This window comes from Bombus pyrosoma, linkage group LG12 (genome assembly GCF_014825855.1).
Source record: "Bombus pyrosoma isolate SC7728 linkage group LG12, ASM1482585v1, whole genome shotgun sequence".
NCBI lineage: Eukaryota > Metazoa > Arthropoda > Insecta > Hymenoptera > Apidae > Bombus > Bombus pyrosoma.
The window spans coordinates 10693782-10714253 of NC_057781.1; the positions used below are offsets into that span (position 1 = coordinate 10693782).

Here is a 20472-nt window from a genome sequence, read left to right on the forward strand (position 1 = left end):
GATTAATCCCCTATCGTATCTCTAATTATATTAGTTATCGTTAAACTGTAGACAGAACATAAAAATTTTAATCAGCTTTTTAGGTGAAGCAGTCTGTCTACTTAAGATAGTACAATCATCTCTTACGATTAAGTGGATTGGAAAGAACACAAACAACTTGTCTTTAATGTAATAATATAATTTGAACAATAATTACTCACGAGTATGTCATTTTCTATATGTACCATCATATATACTATATATATATATATATATGTAACAATCATCAACTCGTCTCCTTTTATTCGTTGCTATTGTCAAATAGAATTTTGGTTTATAAAATTACGATCTCTTTGCCTATCGATCAGGCATAATTTTTTTATTTCTTCCATGTTAGTGTCTCTGAGTAACACTAAGGAGATTGGTATTACTGCGACACACTTCTCTAGTATTTGTACAAGGAAAATTCACATGGATTTCCCAACTATTACAATATGTAAAACCGTATCAATATGCGCATATATCAAGCAACAGTTTGAATTATTCTATCTTACTGTGAGCTAACGTGCAGCGGCGAGTTTAATTAAGAAAACTGAACGATTATAGTTATAATTAGAAACGTACTTCTTACAAAATTCTATTTCATATACGATAAAAACAATTCTTCCACGAAGACATAAACGTCTGTTCAAATGATTTCGAAATAAAAATCGATCGATTATTGATTTATTATTTATCATTATGCAACAGATCATTATTGATTCAACGATTAGACCGGAAAGGTTTTAACCGAAAATTCAATGTTAACAATATATTTCGATTACTACTAACGATAAGAAATTTCTTCCCCTTTTTCTTTTTTTCAAAGTCTTACGATTGAGACCAGGAAGCAGAAGAACGATAACGCGTATCAGAGTCTCGTATCGCATAAATGGCGAAACGCTAATAGTTCCTGAAAAGAGTAGCATGCTACTTAATAAATCTATCGTCTAAAGAACGTCGTATTGTTAGATAAAACAAATACTCGAAAACAATAACAAAGATTTTATTTCGATAAATGCTAAATACTCGATGTCCCGACAGCACCGGATATGACTTACACGTAAATATGTACTCGTGTGAATATTTATCGAGGAAAAGGAAACGTTAACATCAAAATTGCCGACCTTTAGATAGCTGCTTTATTTACGTAAAATTATTGCCATTCTTTTTATACGTATAATTATTTCTATCATACAGGACGATACGTTATTTCGACGATATATTATTTTAAACATTTTGTTCCGTCAAAGTAAAGTCGATTCGAATTTGTGCGTCGCCGCTAACGAAACTACTTAAACTTATCTAAAATTCAGGAAATTACTTCCAAACATTATTTAGAACCAGATAATAGCCGCGAACTATACAACGTAAGCTGCGCCGTGCAAATAGAAACTATGCACTGATCCGTAAAATGTTAACTAGTTTCGTGGCAGAGAAATAAAAGCTTCTGGTTTCAAGTTTCTAGCTGTCGATGAATAATACACACGCTTCTCTTGCAATACTTAACACACCTATTAGAACACCAAGTGACATTTTAATTTCTATCGAGGATGTAATATTTATTAAGAAATCTCGCTTGATGTTCAATAAGAACGTGGTTCGTTGCTAATATTAACACGTTACATTCAAAATATTTGTAAATCAGGCATTTGGATGCTATTTAAAGAATTTGAATTCTCCGTCACACTCGAATCAACATATTTTACGATAAAAATGTCAAATGAACGATTCGTTCGAACAAGATGATTTCTTTCTTGAAATATTACGTATTGCTTCGGTGTAATGAGAAATATTGTAGTAAGATTAATTACTTTTTTACTTTTTCAACGCAAGACTTTCAGTGTAACAAGTCTATACATATTCGTCACTATTTTCGTCCAAGTTGTTACACAAAGCACCTTATACTCGTCTTGTACCACATGTGCAACGCGATGAATATCAAGTCGAGAATGAGAGACATTGATAGAAGCAAAAGTACCGACGATGCCACGACGTGTTAAATGCGTGCCTCAATTGATTGCACTGCGAACAGACAAACTTTCGTCGATGCACCATCCATTACCATTGCGATATATAAAGCAACGTTCTCAATAAACTTAATATACGTCCAAAAGAAATTGTAATAATAATCATTCGTATAATCCTTATAAAACGGCCACTGTTTGTATTCTATTTCCGCGAAGAACAATAGAATCGACAAATAGAATAGGAAAACATTTATAGAAATCAGTAGCAACCCGTACAACGTATCTATCTAACGTAACAATCGATTAATTTAAGAAACTCTAAAAAATCTTAGATCGTCGACAATAAAATTCTATTTAAAAAATCAGAAAAGATCTATTTACATAGCATACATAGTATACATAGTTCTCCTCCACCTCTCGTTGTAAAACTAAGATAAGAACAAGGACAAAAATCGAGAAGTCGTTCGGGAAGGTTATCTTCAAGAAAAAATCGATAAAATAGAGATTTTTTTAGCGAGAAGTGAAAGAAAAGAGATCGGGGACGATCTCGGTCGGTCTCGACTTTCTCGAAAGTCCACGCGGCATTGAACTTCGTCCACGATTACATTTGGCTACAGTCGCTGCAGTCCGATCAACTGCGCATATTTTTTGGCCCGTTGTTCTGTTAAGGCACCAGAATGCCTCCGGCCTGTACTAAAAAAATGACTTAAACAGCCTGCTCCTGAATTGCCCGGAGCAGCGACTGTTGAACACTGCGGGCGAAATTTTCTTACGAAACTCGTATGCGTCCTAATGCATCTATGCGATCAAATCAACGCAATATCCGCGTTTTCATAAAATTTCTCAATGAACGCGTAATACTCGACGGATAAAAATCTGATTAAAATTAATTGTATTTATATGTAACGTTTTACAATGTACCTATCATCGATACACGCGATAACGTGTATCAGAAGTAACTTTAACTTTGTATAGAGACTGAAAATTCTTCACTTCCAGCGTTCCGCGCGTTAATTTATCTCGAAGCAGGTATCGTGAGAAAAGGCGTGATACAGGTTGCGTCGCGTGGAAAATTGGCAGAATGTCTTTCATTCGAGTGCAATGTGTAAAAAAATCAAGGTTTCCGGACGCGTAGGAAAACGCGTAGGCGTCAAGACGCCTTTCCAACCGACACGTGTGTAGAATGATTCATGCTGATAGTTTTCCGACAATTTTCGGAGTACACAAACGACCGCTGTACGGATAGTTAAAAGCTAAACAATAGCTGAAAACGCAAGTATTCTTCATGCAGTGTGAACGTGTTGGTGAATCGACCTCAAGTAACAAGCAGAACAAACGTTAAAATATAATTATCGATAATATAATATTACAATAATATCTACGTGCGTTAAATTAAAACGATAAAAGGACAGACGTTCAATTTTTTTTTATATGTTATTAATAACTTAACATATAAGTAATTTTACATTACACTTACACTGGCAAAGTTCAAACGATAACAAAGACAAATGAACGGTAACGTTAACTTTCGTTATTCTCGAGTTTAAAAACAATATGAATACCTTAGTGCGTCACGTGCAAATTATTTTACGTCATACGTCGCACTATTAGCGAAGTACAAATAAGAAGAAGATTAGATATTCGGACGTTTTAATAGATATTCCGCTAAGTTTAATTTTTATTCGATGAGAAAAATAGAAGTACGAGTGTACTAGAAACTCTAATTTCGAATTTAAAGGAATTTTCTTTTTTCTACTTCCTGTCGATAGCTCTAGACTACGCTTATCCAAGTTAAAGCAACAAAAAAGATATTACAATTTTTTTAACGAGATAATTTTAACTTCCATCTAACTAAAAGGAATACGAGTTTTTCTATTTATCGCTTAGTTAGACAGCGTTGTGTTACGCTTATTTATAGAATTTCAGTATCTACATATATATATATATAAAAGTTAAATATTATAAGTATACACATTGAATTGATAACCATCGCTATCTTTATTACGATTTTTTTTTTTTTTATTGATTGATTTACAGGAATTCGATGGATCGTTGAAGTTCCGATAAGATGTTTTCCCCATTCGGACTCGAGCTTACATCCAGCGTGGATTCATTCCATCACATAGAAATAAATTTCGATACAGGAAATAGAACGTGAGTATAATTTGAATTAACAGAGAGTTTCTCGAGAAACTCTCGCGGTATCGGCATTATCAAAGCATATTTTTAGCAAGTATCGATATCTGCGTGTGATTTGATCTTTCCGCGAACATGTGTTACGTATGTACTCATAAACACGTCTGCTTTTTCCGGAAAAAAACAACCTAAAGAAATGTCTAAAATAAATTTCTATCTTACATAAAAAGTTATAAAACGTAAGTGTCGTTATTTTCTTTCATCGGAAATATCATAATACCAGCTTTGTTATTAAGAACAGAGTGGAGTTCCAGCTTTTTGTTACACATATTTAATGAATTTCTGACAAGTTAAATATAAGTCCTATTAAGTTATAACGTACTGGACCTAGCAGTGATACTTATAATACACTAATGTTGCATTAACATAGCGTGGTTTCGATAAAATACTGATTTCGATATTAGAAGCGTGCTTAAGATATTGCTTAAGTCTCATAATCTCACACATACATGTGCGATGATGGATTTTAAAAGATAGAAAACACGGTTAACCAATCCCGTTATCTTTTTAATCGACGTTATTCGACAAAGCATTAAAGGAGTTACCATCGAATAATCTCAAACCACCCACTGCTATAAATTTTATGACTTTGAATTTCTCTTCCGGTTTCATTTGTATCGACGAGAAGGAAGTGGGATCCTTTTATCCAAGAAATTTTTCACGATAATCAACTCGAAGTTTATTTCTTAAACCGCTTGAATGAATCTATAAGCTTCTTAACGTAAATTCCTCGCAATGTCTGTCACGTTTGTTCGTTAAGTTAATACACGTGCTCCGTTAAATTAACCAAAAGACAGATATTTTTAAATACTTTTTCAAGACGATAAAAATACGATGTCAAAGACAATAGATCGATGTTCAGAATGTTTATTAGGTTTCATGCTTTCTTTTAGTTTCGTGATTCAAACTTTATTAAGAAATAAAAAGGACAAAGCGAAAGCTCGATAAAACTACAAAGACAAAATAAAAATCTGGTGAATCCTTAATCGATTTTAAAAATAGGTCGAGCAAGTATTTACAACGTTTCTCTCACCTCTTTCCCACGCCGCACAGAACAGATGTTTCTCGAGATACTCTCTCGATCGCGCGATTTTGAGTTTCGCTCCGCTTTGCTGTCAGCCCTCGCGCATCAAACACATCGGTATGTATCTCGAGACGAGCACACCAGACCGATCCTCCTCTTCAAACCTCTATCGATTACCGACTTTCAGTAACCCAAGATATCTCTAATAGACTTCAGACCTGACCAACGCGTCAAATTCTCAGAACCAATCGAATCTTTAATTACGCAAACTCGACAAAAATGAATTTGTCAAAGTCGTCGAAAAAGACACGCGGGAACGTATAACATCGAATGTTATTTTCAATGTCGATGAATCGAATGAATGGAATACAATTAGACGAAACGAAAGAAGAACAAAGGAAGAGAGTATGAAAAATAGAACTACGAAGATCGAAGCAAGGTGAAAGCGCGGTAATTACAGTTGATCGTAAAAATAAAATTCTAATAAAATGATTTTCACAAATTGTATCGTCTAAGATCTACGTAGCACTGCGTTGGCCATGCGTCGTGCGCGAGTGACGGCGATCAACTAAAATGCGAGGGCAGCGTTTGCCTGCGCGTCTTGCTCGTGCGAAACTGAATCGTTTGGCCGCGCGTCTCCGCTTCGATGCTTAACTTCACACGCGCCGCCTCATTGTTGGCGATCGCCTGGCATTTTCCGGGCGGCCCTGGCGAACATAAGGGCGAGACCGCGCAAAACGAGACAAGACGTACGGGTAGCGGCGATCATTCTGCGCTGAACTGTTAAGTATTTTTCATCCGACAACTGCGCTGACAAAAATATATAGTATATGTATACTATATGTATATATACTATGGCTCAAAAATATCCTACCGGAACCTCGTTTATTTTTGGTATAAAATATAATTCAATTATGAAACTATTACAGATAAAAATATATATTGTCCATCGATTCCTTGATTTATCATCGATTTGTTATACGCTTCGATAGTATTCGCGTTCAATGTTATTCCAAATCGAGTACAGTACACAGCAAAGCGTAAATATTTAACGGTAACGCGAATGTATAGAAGAGACATCAGATCGATCCGAAGAAACGACTATGGATTTACGCGCGAACTGGCTCCGAAATGTCCGATCCCTCTGGTCGATTGCCTCGCTTGCTAAAAATCTATTTTTGCGACGGGGAATCGCTGCAATTTGCCGCTAACGAGCTCGTGAAATTGCGAATCGCCTTGCAGTCGCACGGAGAACGAACGGTTGCTCGTGGATATCTCTTGTTAGAAAATTTATAGATGTTAGATGCGCTTTAACAGTTTCGGTGAATGATTATTTTCGAATGAATATTCAAAGCAAGCGTAACTAAAAAATAATGTAAATCGATGTGCAATAAAATTGCTCTTTTCAATTTAAATATCGTTTTTCTTTTTTAAAAGACCACACGAGACTCTCTGACGATCAGATAGCTCGATTTTTAGCAATTTTTCCAATCTTTCTAATATTTGGCGCTGACGTTTGTTCTCGATTGACGGGATATTTAGAAAGTAGATAAGCGCAAGTAAGGAACGACGCTATACGTACAATGATATATGAATTATTTTTTCTTTTTGAGGTCAGATAAGAGTATCGATACTTTCGATAAAACTCTTTTTAACAAAACTTGGAAATCGTGTGATACGAAATGTTGTATTTACTATCGATGCTAATACTCGATTAACATACAGATTATCGTTATTTCAATCTTCGAGGTAAATGTAAATATGACATAATATAAAATAGCGCAGAATAATTTCCGTTTCTATTTGATAAACAATTAAAATATGCAAATTTCCCTCCGAAGAGAAATCATACGAGTCTCTTTGATATTTTCAATCAGCTACTTTTCAACATTTCGAAATTCACCGCCATAAATAACGACATGATAGATTTTATTCTTTTAATACAATAAATTGTCCAACTAGCGAAATCTGTTATTAAACGTACACGTTGTGAACGAGTTTCAATAACATATTTTGCTTCTATAATATTTATCACTGTTAATTTATAAGTTTCTTCTACGGGTACTAGTGGCACTTTCACTGTTCTCAACTTTCTTCGTTCTCGCATGATTGGCTTGAATAATTAACGTTACATTTTATACCGACAACATTATCGAATTACGGATACTAATTACCTGTATGACGATCTGTCATATATATGTAATATATTTATTAGCAGGATAATCAATGTAAGATATTCATATTGCAAAAGAAATTACTATACAATGTTATAGGCAAAAAAAATCACGTGGATAATATATTCAAGCAATTATATGTTTTACATTTCACATACGTAATTAGACGTTAAAAAGGTACTTTCACTGTTATTACCATTTTTACGATCCGAATATGAATTATCACGCGGCTGCAACTATTAACGCACACACTGCAATCATAAAACGCGGATATTTGCAACGTACAAATATTAAACACGTCCAGTTTTTTATATATTCAGAAAACAAAGGAACGCCATTAAATATTCATGCATATTTATCTTTCACCGTGTATATTCTTAAATGAACCACTGTCTACAAACGTTATATTTAATTAACGTAGCCACGGAGATAAGTCACTTACGATATAAAAATCGATATAAAACATCAAAATTATGAAAATTCACCCGATGTTATTTTACGATGTAAGGATAAATTAACAGGTACATTTACAGAACGTTGTATTCTGGGTCAGCGTTTTTCTCGCAATTGATAAGTATCTGAAAAAATGAAAGAGAAAAATATTTGAACGTATCTTATAGGAAACACGATAGCGTACACCAATTTTTTTTTTTTTTATTATACTCCAATTACCAGAAATCTCAATTTTCTTAAAAATCTAACGTTTAAACGTTCGTTCGGAGCGTATACATTACTGCGATGCAAATGTGACTCTATTAACACCGATTAAGTTGACATACAGCTTGCATCATAATATCCTGGTGCGCGGCTATGCAAGTGGCTTGATTGTGGCAAGTTTGTTGACGACCACCACGTTAATCTAAGAAACAAGTCGATTAGCGATTCCGTATAAACGTACGTATATAGTTGGCGAATCGAATAATGGACGTGGAGGATAATAAGATATGGAAGATAACAACGATACACTCGCTTGCTTCTATCCTTTTGCATTTCAGTAGCATTTATTGCGAATGTTCTTTTTCCAATTTCCTTGTTAGGTATGTACGATGGATACGTTGCTGTCACTTTTTACGTTAAAGTCGAAGCTAAAACAGATAAAGGTAGTCGAGTTTTCGGTTCGCTAAAAACACATTGTCTCTGTTGAAGATCACCGCTTTTAAGAAATCTCTACATCTGGTCTTTTTAGCTTTCTAAAGCACCGAAGCTATCGATAGCGCATAGACAAAAGACTGGGACGAAGGCAGATCAGAAACAGTCGACAGGTGACGTTGGTTTCGGGGTTTTTCAGTTAAAGAGTAACACTGCTAGCGTGCGGATCTGGACCAGCTCATATTATTATTTCAATTTTTTTGTACTTTTCACTTCCGTATTACAAATATATTTTTCTACCTTATAACTGATCCACGCGTCTCTCTCATTATACATCTAATAGCCTCAACAGTTTCAAATTATTAAACAAATAAAATTGAATATCCGCTTTTGAAATTATGTATTTCGCAATTGCTTCGTTCCGAGAACAGAGAATACTCGTAGTAAATTAATCGTAACAAAAGTTTAATGACCCGCGAAGTTGAAAAATCCACCTAAGTAGGATGCGAGTTAATGTAATAACGCTCGAATAACCACTGTTTAAATGTCGTCGTAATCTCCGTCAAATTGTTTAGTGCAAATTGACGTATTACGTTCTCCTTTCCGAAACACTGCACTGGCCAGAAAAATGAGAGAAAAATCGCGACACTGCCGTTGTCTTCTTAGAACGAACTGTACATTGAACTTTAGATTCTACGCACAATCGTTTCTTGTGTAATGTTTCGATGTACGATGACGTATGTAAATTTTCTTTTATTTCTCGCTGTAACTTCTTCCTTATATCATTGATAACCTTTATGTGTTCTTATAGATAGATGTTATTTGATTAATGCATGTATAATGAGCGATCGGAGTATATGTTACGTTTCAATAACGACGATTTCTCCTTAGGGAAACGGATTAAACACCGATTACTCGCAGAACGCAATGATTTCTACGCGATGTTCGTTTACTTTTGGAAATTCATTGTAGCACGCATAAATGGCGAGCATTTATTTATTTACTTTTTATTTGCTTAACGGGATAACACCCTTCGAGAAAGTTGATACGCTAGCAAACGAGTAAATGTAGTACACGCAGGAAATGAACATAAAGTTAAGAAAAAAATCGCGTAACAAAAATTTTGTACCGCGACGTTGATTTCGCATGGAGACACATGGAATATCGCATAATACCTGAGATTGCTGAACGAGGCATTAAAATTGAACCGGATTCGAGATATCCGGACAATCAACACGATCATTGAATATTTTAGAAATAAGCGATAAGTCGGATATGAGTCTGCGTTGTTTAGAGACAGCAAGTTGCAGCAAGCTTGGAATTGTATTGTAATCGTAAACAATATTCAGGCTTGGTTTACGAACTTTATAGAAGATGAAACGCGGAATGTTGTCCAACTCTTCAGCCATGATATTTGATACTGAGATCGGATCTTAATTAACGTTGTTGGATAGTAGGAGAGAAGACAGAGGAGAGAGAAAGATTGAAGATAATCCATGGAATCTTGGACGTGATAAAGTGGTAGGACTTGAAAGATACAGAGAATGGACCATCGTCGTCCGATCGATCGTTAATGACCGAATTGCTTATTATACCGAAGGCATCGCCAACTTCAATACGTAGTTCGAATAAATGAAGCGTATTTTTACGGTAGATATCGTAAACAGGAACATCAGGACGCTTGTGTACCGATTGAAAGAACGAGGCAAGACAGTGAGCCATGTCAGAGGTGCTCGAAGGTACGAGATTGTTAAAGGTACGATTATTTGCACGACTCCAGAAAGATTTAAAATTACAAGGTATTAACTTTTCTATCGCGTTAATATAAAAAGTCCTGCACTTTACCGACAAAGCTTTGCTATCTGTACAAAGTTTAAAAAAGACAAGGTAATCGCTGTAGGCGTTGCATCGCTTAACAGAACGATGAGTCAGCCTTTTACTCTTTATCATAGCGATGAGTTCTTTAGAGAATCGCCTGGGGTAGGTGGATTGCAGCGATGATTGCAGTGGTATGAAGGTGTCAACCACATGTTTGGGATGATGTCAAGGTCATACAGAGTAGCATCCCAGTGGATAAAACAGAAATAACTGTTAATAAGGTGATAACGTTCTCGAACGATTTCCTCTTTGTTCGAATGATTGGCAGGAAAAGCAGATAAATTGTTCTCGATAGATTAATGGACTAGAGTTCTTTTTGGCAAAATTCGCGTAGATCTGTCCCGAGCTTCGCAAATTTCGACCCGATGATGGCTAGAACGTTATCAGTCTGCCCGGAGGAAGTTAAAGTGTCTACGCATAACGCTGATAAGGTGGACATACGGTACAAACCAGTACAGTTCATGGGTTTCCAGCGAAAGAACGAGCACTGTGTGCGACATACAAGTGAAATACGAGGCAATCGCACTGCTACGAGAGACAGTCGGAGTGACGACATGCGTAGGACAACCCTCGCATATTTTTCCCACCCTATCGAGTTTTAGAAGTGTCCCGAATTTGAGAAAATATCGAAAAATACTTTCGATGGAATTCAAATATAATAATAACAACGGGCGTACTCACGACAGAGACGCTATAAACACGTCGTTGTATGTTTTATTCGTATAGTCTTACGCCCCGTGTACCAAAATCCATCCCTCGGTCCAGACGATCGCTGGCTGTACAAATATTATTAGTCGGACTCGCGATAATCCTAAGGAACCGTCGTAAAATCTAGCATTTTCGCTTTAATTGCTGCAAAACATCTTTCAAGTCGAAAAATTCATTAAGGTTATTGTACAATCCGGCGAAGGACGGGGTAAGTGGATTTTTCCCATGTTCAACGATCATTTTCACCCGCAAGAGACCGTCGATGGGACAACTAGCGTCCATCGCTAGTTCCGCATAAATACTTCCGTCACAGAACGTAACAACTTGCGTGCTTATCATCCCTTCGAACGGAATACATCTTAACTTGTTAGTCGCTCTTCATTTTACATTCTTCGAGAAAACTTCGTTGGAATAAAGAGTATATTTAAGTCGTTAAATCAGTGTTATAATTATTCAACCACCCCTATTATCCTAATCGAAATAGGGTATCGGCTGATTCGTAGTGTCGATCATCGTATCGTAACGAGAATTTACGACTCTCGGCGCGTTGTACTGTGAACGCGTCTACATGTGTCTTATTTCTACTACTATTTTATTCATTTTTATTCGTTTATTTAATTCCCATTAATTATGTACTCACTTTGAAATGTTCTACACAAGTTGATAATCAGTATTGACCGTCTATTCACGCAAAGGTATCCTTAACAGAGATTTTAATAACTGGTAATAGAAATGAACTTTGTAACTTTATAACGTTTATATTGATTCATATTAACCTCTAATCAAAAAGGTTTGAGGTCCTCCGCTTAATAGCCTCGTTAACCCAATTTACACGAAAGAAGAGTATAGAGACGCGAAGATTGAAGGAACCATGAAGAAAGAATTTATAAGAACACTGTACTCGTATTATGCTAGTAAAAGAATGATGTTCCGGAAATGAATTCAAGTGGTTTAATTCCTTCAGCAATTGCGTAAAAGCTGTTTGTGACACATCACAGAAGACTGAAAATATGTGCTTTTATCTTGTATAATTCTTAGAAACGATCGTATAAAAGGAAAAAGTGCATCTATAGTTTAGTTTTACGATTTTATCTTATTTTAATATTACTCTATTTGTTGATCCCATTAATGAACTACCGAACTGTAATGTAACACGGTATACTTACGTATCACAAATAGATAATTTATATCATTGTATTAAAGAGAGAGAGAGAGAGTAGATACATGCCCCAAATAATTTTTAAGAACACAATTGAAACTGTAAAACCTACGAAAATTACTATTTCGTCCATTAAATATCATAACGGATACTATATTTTGAGTATTTCATACACTTCCGCATCTGATGTACAATTAACTCTTCTGTAAATGCACAAACATCCACAGTCCAATTATCACCTTTTTACTAGAAAATTAAAGAATGTAAAAGTTAGTTTCAGTCGAAGCTTCGTATGCAATTTAACTAACGTTGAAATAATTTCCTGCAATGCACAAAATGATATAATTAAGCGGAAGATTTATGCATTAAAATAGACGAGTGCCCTGAATGAAATAGTTCTTTTATTCTACTCTTAACATCGTACCATATCTCTCCTAGCACGATGACCCGACAGAATGTTCGTTGACTTTCGGTACGAAGAAAGGGTCTGTCCATGAAGATTTTATTACCAGTCGTGGTATCTTTTCCGTATTTTTTAAGCATCTTTTCGCATAATACCGTAATAACATGATTTTTTCCTGCTTAATGGGGAATTCCGTTGCAATTTCACAGTTATCGATATCTGGCTTGGTGCAAATGTAAAATCAAAAACAACGACCAACAGAAGAGTATTAATTTAAAGCCCCGCTAATGATGACGTATTAATAAACGTCGTGCCTCGGTTGCTTATCCTCGTCTCGTCGCCTTCGATGAGAAACGAGAGAAATTACTCATGGAAGATACCATTTCCCTTTGAATGAAAGATACCGCTTTAAGAGACTTTTAAAGTGGATATTTTTTAACTGAAAAATTATAAACAATTTCTAGTTACTTTCTGTTCTATAAATTTATATTTCATACAAAAATTCTCGACTGTTATCATTTCTTAGACGCTACTAATTACTGAAATTTACGTCTTGGCGTTTATTAAAGGGAGAGAGCGACAGAAAAATCTAAGAGAAAAAAAGGCAAACGCCAATCTCTGTAAAGTAGTCAGGTAACAGGGGTCTTACCTCGAAACACAGGAAGCTACTGATACGCCTTATCGATATCAGCTACGCTGGATAACCAACATCGAGAAGCCTCTGGGGTAATTTCCATCGTTAGTGGCTTTGAAAACTAGTACAGAAAACCCGGTGAATGACTTATTATCCTACTGGATATCAGGTTCGAAACACTGCAAAATATTCCTTCCATTCCTTCCAAGAATTTTGCCCACAAAATTTGCCTCCTCTCTCGAAATAATGCGGTTGTTACAAAAATTCTGTTTATTGCGTTAATGCGTCTAACCTGATAGCTCGTAAACCCAGTTTTGGTTCGATAAAACGACCGTCGCCATTGGTCCGGAGTTCGTTTAAAAGATTCTCGAACTCGCACGAAAGTAAACGCGTCTCGTGCTATACCAAGGTATGAACTGTACACGAATCGAGAACGAAAGTGCTGAGACAGAGAGATATGGGGCACGACTCTACTAGCCTACTTTTACCAGCCTCAATTTCACTAACCTACATCTGCAGCCCACGACCAACTTGAGAGTTTCGTTTCGTTTCGTTTTCACTTTCGCTGACCGCAACGGTCGTCCTGACCCGACCCAACCGAGATTTCTATTAACCTAGCACACGTTTGCCGAACAGATCTCTCTCTGCCGTACCGAGGAAACTAGAGTGTCCTGGGTCAGGATCACGTTCACTTTCGCCGCTCGAACGCTCTCTACTACGGCCACTTTCGATTTCCGTCACTTTCGACTCTGCTCTCACAGCTCGTTTCTTAACACTTTGTCGACGGAGTTGTTAAACATAGTTAATTTTAATTTGAAAAAAGTAGCATCATTTTCCTCGAAGCAATCAACAGATCTTGTGGGAAATAACGTTGATTCGCGTTGGTCGATGTTCGATTTATTTGAAGTCTCATATCTTGTATTCGTTTCTCGTATTTTGATGCTGAAATTAATTTTGGGAAACAGTGCACAGCATAATAGCGATTATACTCTTAGATCTCATAAGTATTGTAATTTAGATAAAAATAAGAGGAGCATCATGTAACCGTGCAACGTTCTCCTCCTTCGACGCCTGTATCATTGCAACCTGTCGATATCTCCGAATAAATGCATCGACCTATAAATGATCTTCTCACGCGTGTACCTAATAAACAGCCATTGATAAGAAACGAACGCAGTCCTTTTAGTTGTAAATCGCATGTCTTCAAATTATTACAAAATCGAATATCTCTGAATAAAATTTAATTAAATTCTGCAGTTAATAATTTTTCATGGTATCTTCTATCATAGACGATAGCATTTTTTAATCGAGTTCGATTGAAAATAATAAAATTATGTATTATATTTATAACACAGAGATTCGAGTGTGACTGCCACATCATCGCGATAAATCGTATTTAATTTACCATTCCAGGAATCGGCGTGCAAGTTACGTATGAAGGATTTCGGATACCTTCTTTTTTAGCGCGTAACGATTGTTTATGGTACGGCAAAGTATTACATGAGAAATGAGATGAATCATCGTAATAATAGCCATAAATTTTTCGTGATAAGAAAAATTTATCTGGCGGCAACTGTATAAAAGGACCTCGAAAAATGTAGCCTATCAGTAAAGAGAGAGTGTCAACGTGTCGTCGAGAATTGTATCTAATAAAAAAATGAAAGGTAACGCTGAGAAATTAAATATTATTCGAATGGGTGAATAAAGTATCCTAAATTAATTAGAAATTTATTTTTATATCTATCAGACTTCAAAATTATTCTTCCATTCGATAAACAGAGTTAACAAAAATCAGCTTCTTCTGTATAAAAAAATAATATCGTTCAAAGTATCACTAAAAAATAATGTTTTCTTACGTTCGACAGCCATCATCAATATCCTCCTCGTCTCTTCGATCGTTCATGTCTATGGCGCACCTTTCGACAAATCAGAATGGCTTTCCGCGATCAGAAAGCTCAAAAAAGAACGAAACCTCGAGGGAGAAAATCCACTCACATGGCTGCACAATTCGAATACAGAAAAAAGTGCGTCGAACTCTGACTATCTGCAATGGCTTGTTCGAAACTCGAAACATCGTGACGTGAAACACAGCAATAAAAAGCATGAAAAACATTCCATTCCCTTAAACCTACTACATACAAAAAGTAAGTCTGATTCATCGGACAGATCGGATTCCGTGCAAAGCGAACTGATCTTATTTAGGAAGAAGGACAACCGACAGAAAAATTCAAACGATGAAGAATCTGCGGAGAAAAAGTCTGGCCAACTGAGTATTCGTAAAAGGAACTCTGACGAAGAATATTCTCGCGAACAAGAGTCTCATAAGCGGAAGTCTGATGGAAATCGTCGTCGTAAAAAGGATCGTCTTGAAAAAAGTTCTTCCGAATGGTGGAGTTTAACGGATGAAAGCGATTCCTCAGACTCGAGTTCTGCCAGTTCCTCCGATAAATCTAATAAGAAACACCAGAAACGCCGTGAATCTAATTCCACAGATAGAAAAAAGAAAGATGATTCGCAGGGAAATGACAGTGATAAAAGTTCAAGTTCCAGTTCTTCGTCAGAGTCTAGCAGCGATTCATCTTCTAGCGAAGAAGATTTCAAGGAATATTTAGAAAAATCATTAAATGAAAAGGAAAACTACAAAGAAATAAAATATATACTTAAACATTATAAAACGAACGTTCAGTACGGGAAACTGTACGAATGGAACAGACGTAGGTATTTGGAATGGAAGAGAAAGATAGACTTGAAGAAGAAAATAATAAAAGCAAAGAAAAATTTACATACAGATAAATTAATGAGCATTTGTAATGTATTAGAAGATAGCGATCAGCATGAAGATCAAATAAGGAAATGTGTAAGAGATTATTTGTCTACGAAAGATGAATTTAATTTTGTAACAGATTTATCGTTGATCCGTCTCCTATCCTCTGACGAGAATAAAGTTAATAAGTCTGTAGAGATAGAAAATGAAAGTGGCTTTGAAGTAAAAGTTTCAATTGGAGATAATTCACAACCTGGCGAAGACTCGAAACAAGCTAAAACTGTGATCAAAACGATTGATAAAGTAATCAACGGCGATGGAATTTGGAAAGAAACAGAAACTGTCAACGTAACGGGTAACGTTTATATTTATATACATAATCAATGTATTATTATTATTAATATATTATTGTTATACGCTCAGAATAAAATCAATCATTTTAATTTCGTAAACAGATGATGAACAAGCTGCTGTTGACGGAGACAATGGTTCCGATAAAGAAGAAAAATTACCCGGTAAAGACAAGGCAAACACAGCTGAAGCAACTGGTAACGGACAAGCAACAAACTCTAGTTCTCGACAACATAAAGTTATTTCAGCGGGTGGACTGGAAGTAGCGATAGAATCTGGTTCAAACGCAGGATCGGTCATAGTTGAAGGAGGAATCAGTGTTTTGGGCAACACCGAGGTAATAAGACAAGCAAGCGATAGCTTATATCTATTTACAATTATCATTGTAAATAGACCTTTAGCGATAGCAATAAGCAGGTACATTCACAATACACCATGATAAATGCGTGACTAAGTAACGATGACTTTCTTCACAGACAGGAAACGCAAACGCTGGGAGTTCCAAGGATGCTGCGAACGAATCAGGGGACTCGAATGCTCACGAATCTGGAACATCGAAATCCCAAAAGGCAACTTCTCAATCAGCTTCGCAAAGCGAAGCGTCTAGAGAATCAGAAAATCAACGTACAACTGAACCTTCCAGTTCTAAATTAGAAACAGCTATTAATGACGCTCCCTTCAGTAATGATCGTGCTACGATTAGAACAAATAACTCTTTAGACGGAAGTTCACCATCTAGCGGTGGTGCCAGCGAGTCAGAGGATTCGAATATTAACGAATCATCAACTGTGGCATCTCGACAAACAAATTCAGGGGCTCGACAAACAGCGTCGCGAGGTCGACAGGAAACTTCTCAATTAGCTTCGCAAACTGGAGCGTCCAGTACCTCGGAAAATAACCAGACGACTGAAGCTTCTAGCTCCAAATCTAAAACAATTGTCAGTGATAATCCATCCAGCAATGATAATACTACGGATGAACCAAACGACGCTTCGGATAAGAGCACAGCGACCGGCAGTGACACAAGCGAATCGAGAAAATCAACTTTACAAACTGGACCGCCGTCTGGAGCACCAAACAACGCTTCAAACGAAGAATCTACCACTGATGCTGGCGAATCGGGAGATTCGAGCGTTAGTCGATCAGCGACATGGAGAGGAGTAACATCGGTGTCTCGAACAAAAGATTCCGAACTAACACGAAAACAACAGGCTATCGAATCGTCAACTGTCAAACCAGTTAACAATGGCAGCGTTACAGCCGAAACAGGCAACGGTGTAGATAACGATGAAACATCTACCGATACCAACAAACAGACAGATGCTAGTGCTAGCGAGTCTAGCACATTGAGGAATGAAGAAATACGAACGTCTACGACCCGGAGCGTAGATTCTTCGACCACGATGACATCATTGCTGGAAACTTCACATACCAAATCAGAAACTACTACTACTACCAATGGCAGCGTCAATGTTTTGAGTAACGTAGATGACAGTGGTAAACATACTGACAGTGCAGATGCACAAACAGATTTAAATACCAGTGAATCTTCAACATCGAAGGCTAAAGAAACGACATCAACTGCTTCTAAAACGGAAGATTCTGGACGGACAAATGAAGCATCGACTTTGAAGCTGAAAACTACTCCTAGCGATGACAGTGCTGGTGTATCGAACAATGTAGATATTACGACTGATACAAACGATGTTTCAAATAATAGTGGAAGATCCATTGACAGTAAGAGCGATCATGCTACAGCGTCGAGTGACGAGCAGACAACATCATCTTCGCAACCTGAAACTTCTAATGTTACAGATGGACAGCAGGAGATTGAAACGCCAAATCAGGAGTCGGAAACAACTCGTGTAATTACCAATGGTAATGAAACGAGTACAAGCAGTTCCAATGAGCAAACGAAACCAAGTGCTAGCGAGTCTTCAACGTCTGATACAGAAGCAGATTCCGTTTCTCAAGCTGGAGAAAGTTCTAGTACGACACAAACGGTACAGGTGACTGAAACATGGAGCTCCGATTCAAAAACGACTAGTAATGAGGAAAATACAAATGACGTAAAAGCTATTTCGGACAATGGCGGAAGATCAACTAGCAGTTCTAGTCGACAAACAGATTCAAACGACGATGGATCGATCGCAACAGAAAGCGAAGAAACAACAGCGGCTAGTTCTCAAGCCAATGGTTCAGCTGTTACAGGAGAAGAACGAGGCAGTGAAACATCAAGTACACAAGCGGAAACCAATCTTAGTAACGACAGTGCCAACGCTATTACCGTTACTGGCAAAAATCCCAATGTTATCACTGTGACTGATGACAGTGCCAATAAAAGTTCGAACAGCGATAATTTAATCGCAAGTAGTAGTTGGCAAACAGATTCAAATGCTCAAACAACAAATTCGAACGATAGTAAGTCTACTACGAGAAACGTGCAGAGAATATCTCCCTCTCAAACTGACAAATCTATCGTAAGTGGAACAGAACGATCGACTGAAACAGCGGATACTCGGACAGCTTCTACCGTCGAATCTTCTAGCACATTAGATGGCTCGAACATTACGATTATTGTTATTAATGGTACAGAGAACGATGGAACATCTATCAGCGTTGATAGCGAAACAGCAAATTCTAATAGCAGTGAATCAGTAACCGCAAGAGGAGAGAGTGAAACTTCTACCGATTCAGATGGAGGACTTGCGACTGAAGAATCATCTTTAAAGCCAGGAACTACCGAAACTGATAATAAGATTAATACATCGAGCAACATAGGTGAAACAACTGAAACGGAGACAACTCTAAGTAACGAAGAAACGTCTACCGATGAAAGTAATGGGCAAACCGACTCAACTGTTACCGAATCCACGACTGTAGAAAACGCACGAACATCGGCATCTTCCTCTCAAACTGAAACGTCCAGTGGTCAACCCGAAACAGAACAGTCGGCTGAAGCTCGAACTGAAACAGTTGCTACTGACGAAGCTACCGGTACATCAAGCGGTTTGAACACTACGATTGTTGTTAACGATGGTACAGATAGCGAAACATCAACCGGTGCTAATAGTGGAACGTCAAGGAGCACCAATAGCGAAACAACGGAGTCCAGCGCTAGTGAATCAACAGGTTTTACTGCTAATGAATCGACAACAGCAGCAGGAGAAATAGATACATCTTCTCCAAGAAGTGAAACTTCTACTGCGGCAGGTACAGAAGTTGCAACTGAAGAATCACCTTCGGTACCAGAAACAACAATAGCTGAGAGTAACGTTAACGCATCGGGCAGTAATCTTGTGGTAACAGGTGAGACAGACGCTGCTGCAAATAACGAAGAAACGTCTACCGACGAAAATGATGGGCAGACAGATTCAAGTGCTATTGAATCGACAACTTTAAAAAGCGCGCGAACAACATTGTCTCCTTCCCAAACTGAAGAGTCTAGCGTATCTGAAACAGAACGATCGACTGAAACGTGGAGCGTTCAATCCAAAAGAGTTCCTACTAATAATAGTACCAATAATATGTATAATAATAGTAGTACTAGCAGTGGTATTTCGGAAATTAAAGAAAAATCAACGACCAGTGTCAACAAAATAGATTCAAGTTCTAGCGAAGCTACGACTTCGGAAAATACTCAAACAGAACCATCGATCGTCCAAGCTACCGATACTGTTACAAAAGTAGCGTCAACGACTGAATTGCAAACTCTGCAACTAGAAATCATTCTCACTGATGTCAATGGCACTGTATCGGATTCTTACATAATTGTACTTGATAAAAACAATAATAGTACAGGTAGTATCTTGGATATTATTAATAGATTACCTAACGGTAACAGTAGACAAACAAATTCAAAAGTTAATAAGTCTACTACTTTAGAAGATACGGAAATATATAACACACTCGCTTCAGAAGCAGTCACATCGGTTCAACCGAATTCCAACGCAAAACCGGAATCTCCTATAGTAGGAATAAATTAGAAATGATTAGTAGAGGTGAAGAAATATGTACGTCGATACGGACGTGTGGTAAAATTGTATTATTATTCATTAAAAGTTACTTGGGATCTCTCGTCGAATGATTTACTAATTAACAATA

The 20472-nt window shown here is 37.0% G+C and overlaps 2 protein-coding genes across 2 annotated transcripts in view; one reads left to right on the forward strand and one right to left on the reverse strand.

Moving 5' to 3' along the window:
* LOC122573786 (organic cation transporter protein-like) overlaps nt 1-5832 on the reverse strand; it is a 20111-nt gene extending 14279 nt beyond the window's left edge. Inside the window, exon 1 of the mRNA XM_043740629.1 lies at nt 5218-5832. The gene's annotated coding sequence lies outside the window, so the exon portion shown is untranslated. The remainder of the gene's footprint in view (nt 1-5217) is intronic.
* On the forward strand, nt 204-20354 carry LOC122573782 (dentin sialophosphoprotein-like). The gene is made up of 6 exons (XM_043740623.1): nt 204-4142; nt 14667-14917; nt 15119-16372; nt 16473-16705; nt 16845-18105; nt 18184-20354. The coding sequence occupies exons 2-6, from the start codon at nt 14911-14913 to the stop codon at nt 20352-20354; spliced, it is 4926 nt and encodes a 1641-aa protein (XP_043596558.1). The 5' UTR covers nt 204-4142; nt 14667-14910.
* The last annotated feature ends 118 nt before the right edge of the window (nt 20355-20472 follow it).

Excerpts from the sequence above, each read along its gene's own strand:
- LOC122573782 (XM_043740623.1), top strand. Across the intron at positions 16,373-16,472 it reads AGAAACTGTCAACGTAACGG|ATGATGAACAAGCTGCTGTT; the intron begins GTAACGTTTATA and ends TTTCGTAAACAG. Across the intron at positions 18,106-18,183 it reads TAGTGGAAGATCCATTGACA|ATGGACAGCAGGAGATTGAA; the intron begins GTAAGAGCGATC and ends CTAATGTTACAG.